This window comes from Bipolaris oryzae (assembly GCF_000523455.1).
Source record: "Bipolaris oryzae ATCC 44560 unplaced genomic scaffold scaffold_21, whole genome shotgun sequence".
Lineage (NCBI taxonomy): Eukaryota > Fungi > Ascomycota > Dothideomycetes > Pleosporales > Pleosporaceae > Bipolaris > Bipolaris oryzae.
The window spans coordinates 158962-172485 of NW_006911297.1; the positions used below are offsets into that span (position 1 = coordinate 158962).

General features: G+C 50.5%; 4 protein-coding genes across 4 annotated transcripts; 3 read left to right on the plus strand and 1 right to left on the minus strand.

The window, feature by feature from the left end:
* Positions 1 to 1171: 1171 nt before the first annotated feature.
* Positions 1172 to 2237, plus strand: COCMIDRAFT_2511 (uncharacterized protein; the record flags this gene model as incomplete). Its single annotated transcript, XM_007686611.1, has 3 exons — positions 1172 to 1419; positions 1940 to 2017; positions 2072 to 2237. The coding sequence occupies 3 exons, from the start codon at positions 1172 to 1174 to the stop codon at positions 2235 to 2237; spliced, it is 492 nt and encodes a 163-aa protein (XP_007684801.1).
* Positions 2238 to 5711: 3474 nt separating this feature from the next.
* COCMIDRAFT_2512 (uncharacterized protein) lies at positions 5712 to 7674 on the minus strand (the record flags this gene model as incomplete). The annotated part of the gene is made up of 9 exons (XM_007686612.1): positions 5712 to 6474; positions 6530 to 6636; positions 6693 to 6752; positions 6800 to 6961; positions 7008 to 7028; positions 7250 to 7354; positions 7414 to 7493; positions 7546 to 7573; positions 7624 to 7674. The coding sequence occupies 9 exons, from the start codon at positions 7672 to 7674 to the stop codon at positions 5712 to 5714; spliced, it is 1377 nt and encodes a 458-aa protein (XP_007684802.1).
* A 1857-nt stretch (positions 7675 to 9531) lies between these two features.
* COCMIDRAFT_86901 (uncharacterized protein) lies at positions 9532 to 11128 on the plus strand (the record flags this gene model as incomplete). Its single annotated transcript, XM_007686684.1, has 3 exons — positions 9532 to 9559; positions 9610 to 9906; positions 9960 to 11128. 3 exons carry the CDS (start codon positions 9532 to 9534, stop codon positions 11126 to 11128), a joined length of 1494 nt encoding a protein of 497 aa, XP_007684874.1.
* Positions 11129 to 12128: 1000 nt separating this feature from the next.
* COCMIDRAFT_51479 (uncharacterized protein) lies at positions 12129 to 12964 on the plus strand (the record flags this gene model as incomplete). Its single annotated transcript, XM_007686685.1, has 2 exons — positions 12129 to 12371; positions 12425 to 12964. Coding segments are annotated over 2 exons (783 nt in total), but the record flags the coding sequence as incomplete, so codon positions are not given.
* Between the last annotated feature and the right edge of the window lie 560 nt (positions 12965 to 13524).

Genomic DNA, 13524 nt, shown 5'->3' on the forward strand with positions numbered 1-13524 from the left:
GGGAAAACAATAGCAACGATAAGCATAGTCTCAATAGGCAATCATGACATCAATATGTCGACAAATCACACAGCAGTTGAGATGGCGGCTACAACGAGTATAAGAACAGCTCAGTTTTCGATTATAAACGAATCGCATCGTCTCCTTTATTACGTCTATAAACTCCTTCGACAACTCCCTAAGCAGCAGATAAGTCTCCTAGAAGAAGCCCGAAAGAATCAATCATACAAGTTCAAACTGTCGCATTCTAGCAAGAGCTGGAAGAGAATATTTATTCTATATACAGCGCGCTACTCAGTTCTCTTTGCATTCGTTGCTCCTTCTGAGACAACCAGCAGCAACCAAGCCAAAGACGAAAGGCACTCCAGACGCCGCGATGGCCAATCGGCCTCCGATAACTATAGTTCTTGCTGCTGAGGAAGAGAACGCCCTGCAAGTCTTCAAACTAGACAACCGCGAATTGACGGCCATGAAAACACTCTTTCACGTTGACAAAGCCAACCAAGCCGACCAGACAAGTCTCCCCAAGGCAGTCAAGTGGAACGAATCCAAGCGTGCGATGGCCCAAATTGTTCTACTTGCCAACAGCTCATGGCGGACTATGCGCACATGTTTTCCTAAACAGCTTTGCGTTTAATGCTCGTGCTGGCGACACAATCTATCTTGGCCATCTCTGAGATCACAAGAAGAAGACAGAATCTGCGCCGAATACTTGGAACATTGAACAACAATCTAAGCCCCGAGGCTTACTGTCCTGACCAGTATGACTTCAGTGCTATGTCTTTCTTGTCAGTTTCGTGCCATGTGCGCACATCAGCATACACTTTGCATGGGACAAGGACCCGTTGGAATGGCTCACTACAGCGTTGAGCGACAAGGGCACACAAATTCAACAAGTGTTGCAACAGCAAAAAAAAAGGTCAAGGAATCGAAGCTAACCGACCTGCCTTTTGACCACACGCACCTTATCCAAAGCCGAAAACTGCTATAACAGTTAGACACACATCGTCGTCGACTCGCAAGCAGGGTCTGCACAAGATTCTACACGCATATTTTGAGGAGCTGTACACTACTTATGAACGCCTACAATACGTATATATTGTTTTTAATACACGTCAATCCTATAGGAAGGTGCGCAGTTCGAACAATTAGTCACAAGCATCGGTTCAATATGGACGCCAACATTGGAGCTCACGCAAATATCGACAACCACCATGAAGCAAAGGCTCATTCGCACGCCTCCAAGAAATTGAAATGGAGAAGTGTTCGCGTCAACGTACATTTAAGCCGAGGCAACATCAAGCTCAAGCTCCACTTGAGTTCTCCTAGCTCACATGCTTCCAGCGAAAGCAGTATAAGCATCTCCAACAATTTTCCTACATCTACATTATATGACGGATACAATCTCAGAGATTTCCCGTCCTGCTGTTGTCGAGCCGAAGACCCTACCCATATATATCTAACACACAACATGACATGGGCGAGTACTCTCGAGTATCAAAGCAACAAAATACCGTGTACACTTCCCTCCGAAGGCCATAGGCACAGAGGCCTATGTAAAGAAGGGCTGGCACGAGCCAGACAGATACCCGCATTTCACCGTAGAACTGCGATATGTCTTTCTCTACGGTGATTATAAGCGGATGGCCTGGAACTTGTCGTATAAAGGAAGTCTTCTTTTCCGAAAGCTATTGAACCAAAACCCAAGAGGCTCTGGGTGAAATCAACATCAATTACAATCCCAACGTCGAGCCTCAGCGGCAAGAAGACGACCAGCGGCCAACTATCTCTTTACAACATTCCAGATTGTCACATAGCTCACCTCAACGTTTCTACTCGATCAATCGCAAGGCGCCATATATCTCTTTCAAACTTCTCCTACCCAAGAAGGCGAAAATAGATAAAGCGAGTACGATTGCGATAATGACATATAAGATAGTGAGAGAAGAGATGGCGAAGACAGCGATGCCGACGACGATATCCAAGAGGACACTGACGAAAACATAAACACTCCAGAGTCCGCGTTGAATGGTGCAATCATACTCCGGAAGCTGCACTGATATGTAGACAGCAAGGAATACTGGATAAGGGGTCTCGTTGGAGGATTGGCAAAGGCAGCAAAAATATGGTGTATAAACGTGACAGACCTCAAGGTTGCCAATGACCAGCAGCTTGTGGACATATCAAGCGTAGTCAGACACTCCGACGCATCTGATGTTCCCACGCCAGGTCCCTGATAGTGCTCATACATTCGAAATGGCTTTGAGACACAAGATCTACCAACTCAGCAATAAGACTTGTCATAGCAAATGGTATATCATGCCGAAGATCGGCACAACATCAATCTCCGCCAGTGCACAAGAACCGGAAGCTTGATCGCAAAACTCGCATCAGCCTAGACATTACATACTTTGATATACCTCACCTACTACCCAGTTCTGGTGTTGCCGCGCTAAAACTTCACATGTCTCGTGCGCGATACGAAACGTAGGATTCCTCCGAAGAAGAGTACACAGCCAATATACCATATACCCGGCTACATCATGTTCAAACAGACATGTCTCCACCACCTAACAAGGCCACTAGAACAACTATACATCCAACTCTGACTACGAAGACAACAACCCCCTTACTTGTTCAGTTAAACGCACCAGGTCCTGATGACCAAATATGACATCGCATCAGTATCCATCCCAGTCCACCAGTCATACATCCGTCACGGTTTGTGATGTTCCAGCATCTAAACCTTGCCCTGATTGATCCATTATAGCCAGCAACGCCTATTTCCGCGCCAGCCTGTACCGCTGGTAATGAGAAATACTCCATGTAACGAAGACGATTTTGGACACAGCTAGCAACACCATAATCGATCCAAAAGACGTCCTTATAGATCACATAACTTCTTTATCATAGATAAGTGGATGTCGGATATCACAAAATTGTCCACAAAACAGCGAGGAACAATCCCACTTACAGAAGTGTGCGTTGTGCAGGAGAGAACGAATACAGAGATCTCGTGTATAAACTCTATTGGGACGGAAGTTGGCTGTGTAGGACAGTATAGCATGACCCGAATACGAAGCTCTTTCTGAACAGACACAGCATGGGAACAAGAGGAATACAGATCTGTGGTTCGGGCAGGAAATCTCATTAAGCGTGGTTCGCTCGAGCAATTATATAAAGATGGATCGCCAAACCGTATACACAGCCACAAATACAAGGCCGAGAACGATGCACGACAATCACCGTATGGGTTTTATAGAGTGCCACAGAAAAACACATATCCGCCTTTCCCCAAAGAGATCACCTTGGTGAGTGGATTTTCGAACACTATATCCCACGGCAAATCCAAGACCAAGGCAAACTAGACTACACTACTACAACAACCGAACCAGACAATGTGCTAGGAGACTGGCTACAATGATCTTGTACAGCGATGGCAAGGGATCAGGAAAAACGCAAATCCCTCATTCCCCGCGAAGATGCCCATAGCGAATGGGATCGCCAAACCGTATATACCTCGATACCGACGAACACGATAGGAGTGGGAGAGAGACTGGCTACATGGCTTTTTTCACAGACATACAACCAGGAAACATGAGACGACCCGGGTATTTGTGTGTGTGTGCGAATCAGGCACAGATCGCATACATCGCTTGTATAGCCGAACTGAATATACCACAACGACATTCAATCCGAAAGATGTACTCAGAGGACTGGCCGCAGGGCTTCTTATACGGAGACACAACAGGCGAATATGATTTGATTATAGGTGGACAAGCTGAGTTTAAAGAGCGTGTATATTGGTGGATCGTCGCAAACTCGAAAATCTAGTGGCGGAGGCAAGCTGCGAAGGGGGGGAGGGTTTACGTGATTTTGAGCATGAGATTACGAGGGGACCGCCACCTCGTGTTTTGTACAAAGACACAAGCAAAAGAGTATCCTCTGAACACAGGGCGTATATGGGCTCTTCGCAAAAAAGAAATTGGACACATTGGTAGATCGCAAACTCAAAAACCCAGCGAGGGGAGGCGAGCTGTGAAGGGCAATAACGAGATTTGGGATACGAGACTAAGAGGAGAACGCTACATGAACCTTTTACAAGAAGACACAGCAAGGGAATAGAGAGAAGAAAACAGCTTTGCAGTGGTTCTGGAATTTTAATCTGGCCGGGTGGATGGCAAGTTGGATGTACGACGGCAGAAGTAGGCTTGGACCGGTTCAAGGAGACCGGCTTTAAGACTCCTTTTATACAGAGACATGTAAAGCGAACACACTTCGATTATAAATCTGCAAGCCGAACTGAAAGAACGCATATATCGACGTCCCGCGACCTGAGAACACGACGACGGAAGCCGGTTGGAAAGGACAGTTACGTGATTTGAGACATGAGATTACGAGGAACCCGCTACATAACTTTTCCTATACCAACCCCCCCCCCCTTTCCTGCGGCACGAAGAAGAAAAGAAAAAAAAGCAAGCCTACACTGCACCAATTCCTCTACATGGCGGATATGTCTCTCTCCCACTCCTTCTATACAGCAACACAATAAAGCTGCGAACAATACCAAGGAAACTTGAGATTGGCTACACGGATATATTACACATCCACAACAAACAGTCTTTAGTGCGGGACTGGGACGAGAAGCTACGTGTTCTGGGACACAAGAATTACGCAAAGGAATGTTATACCGTGTATTCGGGGAAATAAAGAAAAAGAGAGAGAGAAAGGGAGGAGAACAAGGTTACCACGGACACAGTTTGATTGGATACATGACCACTCCGCGAGGATTCGCTCGCGCTATTTGCGGTTGTGTGTGTGTGTGTGTGTGTGTGTGTGTGTGTGGACGCCATATTCGCGTATTGAGCGATGGCAGCTCTTTTTTTTGTTGTTGTTGAAGTCTTGGACGCTGTTTTGACGAGAATGAGGCGGTTTATATAAGAAGGTGGGATGTATGCACTTAGTATAGGTGCTTGTGGAGAGAGAGAGAGAGAGAGAGAAAGAAGATATCTATCAAGATATACCGCTGTGGTGATGGAGGAAGATGGATAGCTATAGATGTCTCTTTTGAATGACCCACCAAATGGGACATCGGCTATATAAGGGATGTATTGCATAACCTGAATCCTGTTGAAGTACCGCCGCATCGCCTACGTTTCGAAGTTGGTTGCGTGTTATTACTCTGCTTAAGAGACTTTGCGTACGAGCGGTCAGCTAGATAGTGCAAGACGGGATGGCTCTTCTATACACTGCCTGAGCGAACAAGAGAATTAGTTGGAACCTGTACTCTTTGGATCTATTTTCGTCTTCTTTTTCTGCCATGTAGATTATATGAGAGTGAAGAGTAGGACACAACTGAAGCCATTATGCGACACCTCTATGGGACTAGCTATCATCGAAGTATCAACCAAGCCACCATGTTCAACACTATTCTTTATCAAGTGATTGGGCAAACTCCTTTTCGTGCTCTGGCAGTCCATCTATATATTCACCCAAGAGAGTCTTCAAGTCTTCCTCAAAAGGTTCACCCTGGTCGGCTGCCATCTGCCTACGTAACGCGTGTGCCTCGGACATGGCGTGAAGAGTGTCAGTGATTTTCTTCTTGTCTATGCATACTTCATGTTAGTTGGCAGCTCCTCTCCATTTTCTGACATGACATGTCATTGGAGTGATGCTGCGTTCTTCGAATCAAGCCATCTGCTAGGGACATATCACTGACTAATGTTTGGTTCATCTGGTGCTGGTATCTCCTGGTCAGGGTTCATTGGTGGCACGCCTTTTTCCCAACGGCTGAAGACATTGATTGTGCCACAATCGCCTACAGCAACACACCACTGGCCGTCACGGCTCCATGAAAAATGGCGAAAAGCGAAAGCTTTGTACTTTGGTGTCTCCACAATCTTGTGTGCTTTGATGGAGCGGAAGGGATCGGATATGCCTCTATCACGAACAACCTCCTTTACTTTCTTTTGCTTCATTTTAGTGTTCCCGGAGCCGGCGCTAATGGCTGAGGAGGCGGTCGAGGCCGAGCTGCCCTCTCGAACATGTCGGGGAAGACCCAGCGGTACTTCTTTTCCGGCATAGAACTTATCGTCTCCTGTATTTGATTCTCCTGTTCCAGAGTTTTCAAGGCGTTGAAGGTCCCAGAAAAATGTCTTGCTCTTTTCATTGCCCGCAACCAGGATGGGATGGTGGCCGAGTTCGTGGAAAAGGGAGAAGCGAATGTAGAATTGATTAGTATATGGCAAATCAAATTGGAGCAGCCGCTGGAAGCGACCACCCCATGCTGACCGTGTGTTTGATGTCTGATTAGCTGATATCGTGACTGGTGTGCGACTGTTGACTGCGCTTGATGTCGGAATAGGTGCAGCAGGCGTAACGGTACGGTCTGAGCTGAAGTGGTCGATACTCCAGAGGATGATTTTGCCTTCTCGGCATGCATGGCTAAAAACCAGATCATTGTACCATTGGATGCTAGTAAAGATCAGTTCATGCAACCCGATAAGCCGGAATAAGGATACTTATGTACCAGTCTATAAAATCGGTATGGATTTCAGTGGTGGAAAAATGCGGGTAATGCACCATTACCGGCTTATCGGTTCCGGTATGCTCTTTGAGATCATCCGGGACAGCCCACTGCACGTGTTTGTTAGAAGAAAGCTTTTCAGCGTCCCTTCTTACGAGGTGCTTACTAGATTGATCTTGGTATCCATACCCGCAGTGAGGATGTATTTTCCTTTGGGGTGATATGACTGCCAATGTCAGTTGATTTCATTGGCCACACTGGCAAGCTACACACTAGGGTCAAGATCTGATCTTTGTGGCCTTGGCCGTAGCATACGGCCCCAAGCGGTTGCTTCTCATGCGAAGGGTGCAGGCTCCACAAGCGGAGGCTGTGGTCAATGCTGACTGATGCGATGATGGTGGGATCGACCGGGGATATGGCAAGGTCGTTGACGGACTGCTTGGCGTCAGATGTGTATATGACTTGCAGCAGATATGCTTACATCGCCATGGCCTATCAGCGTCTGTGACATACGTCAGCGGGTGGTGTAGGATGGGTGCCGCAGAACGTGCCGCCGAGAGTTCACCAGTTCGGACATTGAGAATCTTGATACGGGAGTCGCAGGCTACGCACACGAGTGGGTCTCCATTGGTAGCCTGAGACCACACGACGCTGTTGTACCTGATTTGCTGAACAAAGAAAGGGCTGCATTAGCAATAGCAAGCCATGGGCGCGGCGACCAACCTTGGGATTCGTTGAACCATTTTCTGCAGTGGTTTCCTCATCTTCAAACCAGCGCAAGATCTCGATGGTGCCATTCTTGTCGAGAACGCATCGACAGACAATAGTCTAGATGGATGGATGGATGAGCGGTGGGCATGCAGGACCAGGCACAAAGTGAGACGTACAAACGGGCCGCCACAGACAGCGAAAACGGGATCCAGACCGGGTGCAGTGTAAGGATAGAAGTCGACGTCGTAGAATTGGGCTAGTACCAAAGTGGTCAGCGATGCATGTAGCGAGGCCTGATTTGACCTTACTGGAGCTAAGCTTAGACTTTGTTTGGCCCTGGGGGAGAGTTAGTAGTGGCTACTGCCCAGCTGAGTTGGGTGGGTTACGCCTAGTCGGATGGTGCCCCTCAGAGTAGGCAATTCCCAGCTGGCTTCCATCTTGGCATGCGTCTGGCGGAGATGGTCAAAAAAAAAAGCTCAGGGCGAGGGGGCGATGTGCAGAGCAGGGCTCCGGTGGGCGGGTCGCAGGGGGTCTGGCCCTGCACCGGCTTGATAAGAATCGGACCTTGAAGGCAGAAATGAGGCGGAGGGGGCGTGAGCCGGGGATGTGGGAAGTTATTTTTTCCTCTGGGAGTCTTGCCAAAGCGGGCGGGTGTCGCAAACGGAGAAGAGGTGAAGGAAGATGGTTTACGCGCCTACAAGCGCAGCTACCAATGAGGAGGCGTGGTTGTGAGCAGGGGTGGCTTGAATGTGGCTTGTGGCGTAGGCAGGACGATCGTCGATGACGAAATACAGTTGAGCGGTCGAAACAACGAGGTAACCAGGTGGTGGTACCACTGGCTGCGCACAAAGGCGGATAGGCTAGGGGGCAGGCTCTGATGGCAAGCCCATGTATGTATTCCCGTACGTGCGTACGAGTGGATGTAGGCGTAGGCGTGACTGTGCAGTGCTGCTGCAGAGACCGGAAAGATGACGGCGAGGCGCTGGGGGGCGGAGGTGGCTAGCGGACGGGCTGCAGCGTCCATGTGGTGATGGGCAGGGCTCCTTGGCTAGAGTACATGCACACACGTCCTGCTACATTGCTACCACTACAGTACATACACACTACCGCTAACAAGCCCCAAGGCCATTTGAGGAATACATATCCCCCGCCTAGCACATGTCACCGCTGTCACAGATGCCCCTTGCCAGGCCCCGAACTCTCTCAAACACCGGCCTGGTCCTGACAGGTGACACTCTTGCTCTGTGCTGCTGCTTGACTCCCTTTCCTCCCCCCCCTCCTCCCCCCGCTGCTCGCAATGGTACGCTAGCCGATGCCTCATGGCCCCAAAGTCTCGTCTCGCTCCCGTGGCGCCACCTCCACCTACCGAGCCCGTCCTGATCAGCCCTCGCAGCTCTTGGTTCCTTTTGCCATTCCTTTTTTTCTGGCCCTGCGCCTGCCACTGCCACTGCCACTGACCTACGTACATGGTTGTCCGCACTACGTACCATGTACTACGCACTACTATAATCGACGGCAATCTTCAAATCTGACCTCGTATCGCCTTGTCCCCACTACCCAACTGCTCCTACCTCTTCTCCCCATCCCGCCTTCACCCTGCTCACCTCCCTGTCCTGGCCCCCGGCACAGCTGCAGCCGTTCGCTCTGCTCGCTCGCATTGTTTAGGCGTCGTTCCCACCATCCGGAACTCCTCCCTGTGACCCCAACCCCACAAGCGAGCCAGGCCCAACGTCAACCAACCGCCTTTTTCCGGCCTCACAGGGGTGTGGTGCGCGTCACTTTCGGCCCTCTCGTAGCTTTCTGCTCATTTGCACACGCTGCATTCTGCATATGCTCCTGGCCTCTAGCTTGTTGCGGCGCGCCCTATCCCTGGACTGCCTCATATATCCGTACCCAGTTGCTCCATTCCTGCCCCAACGTGGGTGAGGGGCTGTGGATACACCGCCATCGCGCATTACATCATTGCAACTGAATCGCATCCTACTCGGCCTCTTGTCCCATTCACTCCCACAGCGCGCTCGTCTCGTGTCGCACCCGTTTCACTGCGCTGCGCTCCCTCGTCGCCATTCGCATCCGTGCGCAACGGTCCGGCCAACGTGCTCTCGTCCCACCTGGACCCTGACTATTTGACCTGCCCGCACTCCCTCGCCGCCTGCAAGTCCGACACCGTCCCCTCTCCTAGAGCGAATTATTAGATTCTGTCTCTTTGGGGCAAGAGTGAGTGAGTGAGTGGTCCAAACACGGTCCAAACACAGCTGCTGTTCTAGTCCACCCTTTCTTGTTTGCCTGCCGCAATGGACACCACCTTCATCACCATCCATGGTATGTCCCTTCCATCTCGTCTCTCCGGAACCCACACTCAGCCTCGACAGACCTCTCCGACGATGCCCACATCCTGTACTCGTCTGATTCCATTGTCGACATCCTCGGCCACACTCCCGACGAGGTCGTCAACAGGTCCGTGTGGCAGTTTTTCCATCCAGACGAACTGCCCCTCGCCAAAGCACAGCACAGCCGCGGCGTGAGGCTCGACAAGGCTGCCGTCTTGTCGTACTGTCGCCTGAAGAATCGCCAGGGCGAGTGGGTCGGCTGCGAATGCTGCTTCTCCGTCGTCCACGATGTGCTCGTATGCTGCACCAGCGTCTACCGGCAGGGCATGCAGAGTCAGAGTAAGCTGCTAACTCCATTTGTCGCTCCATGCATGCTGACCCGCACCAATCAGAGCGTGCAGTTGAGGCGCCCATAGTCCGCAAGTTATTCGCTTCCTCCCCAAAAGACCCTCGCTATCATATGCTGTCTCACTTATCAACCAAGTTTGACCTTGGCCACGAGGATCAGACCCATGAGCCCCGAGCTGCCCTGTTTCTCAACAGATTCACCCGCACCCTGACTGTCATGTACGCAACAAGCGGCATAGAGCAGATCATTGGCATTTCGAGCGAGGCTATGAAGGGACGCAGCTTCTACTACTGCATAGCTCCAAACTGTCTCGAGGATGCCGTCCGCTGTCTCGAGTCGGCCAAAGGTAATGACTCGATTGCCTACATGCGCTTCTTCTTCCGAGACCCCCGTCAGGACGACCCACCAGAGGCTAGCTCATCCGAAAGTGAGGACGATATCATGACCGATGTGACTAGCTCAGACGAAGAGTCTGAGGGTGGTGTGGGGCTTGGCACATCAGGTGATGCTAGTTCTAGACAACCCTCTGTTGCAAACAACAGCACCAACGGGAGCGCAGAGGCGTCAGCCTCACGCTCAAACTCAAGGGAAGATCCCAGCTATCGTTCAGCTGGCTCAGCCACCCATCAGGCAATGCTTGGCGGCTCTGCGCCCCGCTCTTCCATCTCGTCTGCGAGCTCGTCTCGTTCTGAGCCCCGTGATGAACCCATCGAACTCGAAGCTGTTATATCATGCACCTCGGACGGACTTGTCGTGTGCCTGCGTCGTGCGCGCCCAATGTTGCCAGGTGCTATGCCTGTTGCACAGCCAGCCCACCAGTACAATGGTATCTTTGCGGCTCCCTGGGCAACACAACCCGTGTTCCATCCTGCACTGCCGCAGATGCCTCAGTACCCTCTAGGTGCGCGACACCCGGCCATGGCACATGCGGGACCCTCGATGGACTTTCAAAATAGCTTCATGAAGAGCATTCGTGACGTTGCCGTCTTTGCTTGGGCACTCACTGGAATCAACGGCAGCCTTGTCGACTATGCTCGTGGTAAACCAGTCGGCGAGAGTCAGCCTCGAGATGGCTTTTCTATCTGGAATCCATTGCCAGAACCAACCGGCTTCGGCGGGAAGCAACTGTCTGTGCCTCCGTCAGGTTATGGGTCTGGGTCTAACAGCTCCGCTAGCAATGATCCATTTGGGTTTGGGGACCCTGGTCGTTGAGATCTTTGATCGCTGCACATGCGCTTGAGTCGGTCCCAAGCGCATGGCACAATAATATGGGGTGCTTTGTCATCGTGGACATTACCGGCTTCAGTCTTTTTTGTCCGACTGAAAAGAGCAGCCAGACTATCATGTCAACAGAAGTCACTGTCATGGCATCTTGCTGGTACGTTATGGAATCCACCCGAGCAATTGCACGGAATATACCAGGTCGCATAGCACTATGTTACTAGATATGATATGCTTTGTCGGACCACTCCTCTCATTTTCTATCTTGTTGTATAGTATATCAATAATCAAAAAAAAACCTAAGATTTCAAACCCAGTACCGGTTACTCGCATGTACACACATTGTCGCGTTGTGCAGAATCATTACATGGACGTCGAACTGCATTCTATCCATATGAGAATCCTGGCAATTTACTTACAAGATGTCGCGTTCGAACATTTGTGCCCATTGGCTGGCCTTGCCCTTGCATCCCTGTCAGTCCTGGTTCTGAAAATGCGGCGGGGTTGAGGCTGAAATCCAACCCCCGTCCCTCTTCAAACATGTCCAGGTATTCGAGTTATGATGCTTGCAGATGTTCCCCTAGCGGTCGTGCAAAACCGAGGCTCTTTGTATCACCGTCTTTGTTAGCGCCGTGGCGCGCGCTTGAGGCCATCGAGTCTCCAATTCGGGTCATTCTCTTTGTTGTAACTGTGCCGAAAATCGGATAGTGCGGATACATGGTACATGGAGGCTCGTCTCGAACGCCCTAGCCGTGGCTACCCATGAGCATTCTTTGACATGTTGAGCTGCGTGCTTCGTATATGCGTCCTTGTTTACATTACTACTGCCATGGTAAGGTAATAGACTACAGTACTGACTATGCCCCTTCATCTAGACTTTTTTTTTCCTTCTCAGAATCAAAGTCTTCCTTTGATCTCACTACACTTTTGATGACAGACGTGCAGGCCACTCATTTCAAAAGGGTTTACAATTACAATAATACTTGTGAAAATGCGTGGGTCACGGTGCTGGGCGGTTGCGTATCTTCACTTTCTTCTTGTTTCTATCCAACTTCCTACAATATGTTTGGCACACGACAGTGTTCAGCTCGACGTTCAAGTCGTAACAGCATCAGCGACAACACCAGACCAACCGAGCTCGACGATCACAGCAACAACACAGACGCATACGATTCAAGTTGGTTTAGCAGATCACAAGTTCAGACCTGAGGCAACAGTGGCCAACGTCGGTGATGTAAACTGGCTTGTTACTCTCGATACCGACCTCTATCCTAACCGTTTATGTAGACTGTGGAATTTGCCTTTTACCCGCTCAACCACAGCGTTGTTCGCGCCGAATACGGTTTCCCATGCATACCATATGAGATGACAGGAGCGTCCAAAACAGGGTTCTTTTCTAACTTCCATCCTGTCGACACGGTCTTGTCCTCACCACCCATATACCGTATTGTTATTAATGATACCGATCCCATCTTCTTCTACTGCTCTGCCCCTGGTAGTTGTATAAACTATGGCATGGTGGGCGCTATTAATCCCAACGCCACGGCTAGTGTGCAGGAGCAGCATCAGCTGGCACTGGGCAGCAAATACATGCTCAACCCAGGCGATCCCTTTCCAGCCGAAGAAACACCCTTATCAAGAAATTCACCGAGCAAGCAACCGAGTGGCACTCCGGCATCCAGTCCTATCACAGAGAACACAACCAACACTAAAAGCCGTCTCTCCACCCGCGCCATAATCGCCATGTCCGTCACCAGCGCCAGCATCACCATCCTCGCCGCCCTCCTCTTCTTCTTCTGGGGCCGCACCAAATCCCTAAAAGAAGAAATAAAACGCAAAGCCGGTCTATCTCCCCGTCCACCCACATCTCCAAGCGACGAAACACGCATGTTGGACTCTCGAGCCGAACTCGGAACTAGCAGTTCAGGACCCGACAACAGTACCAACAGCAACAACGCCCTGCACCGCCACCACCACCACCTCCTCCACCAACAACAACAACAACAACAACAATACTACATGCACCCCCACATCCCCTCCGTACCCCCAGACAATCCACCAACCCCATACCACCACCCCTATCCCACCCACCCAGCCTACCCCCCTTCCTTATCTCAAATCCCCCTATACTTCCCTCACCCCCCTCCTACGCGCCCCCAGACTTCCTCACCAAGTCCCATCCCAACACCACCACCATCACGTTCGCACATCCACCCATCCTTCCTACCCTCACAGGCTACACAAGGCAAATACGACATCCCGAGCCCCATGGTGCAACATCCTGCATATCTACCTGTTGAGTATTATGCTGCTCAGCAACAGCAACAACAACAGCAAGTGCAAGTGCAGGTCAGACATGAATTGAGTACTTTGGGCGATTCTGATGT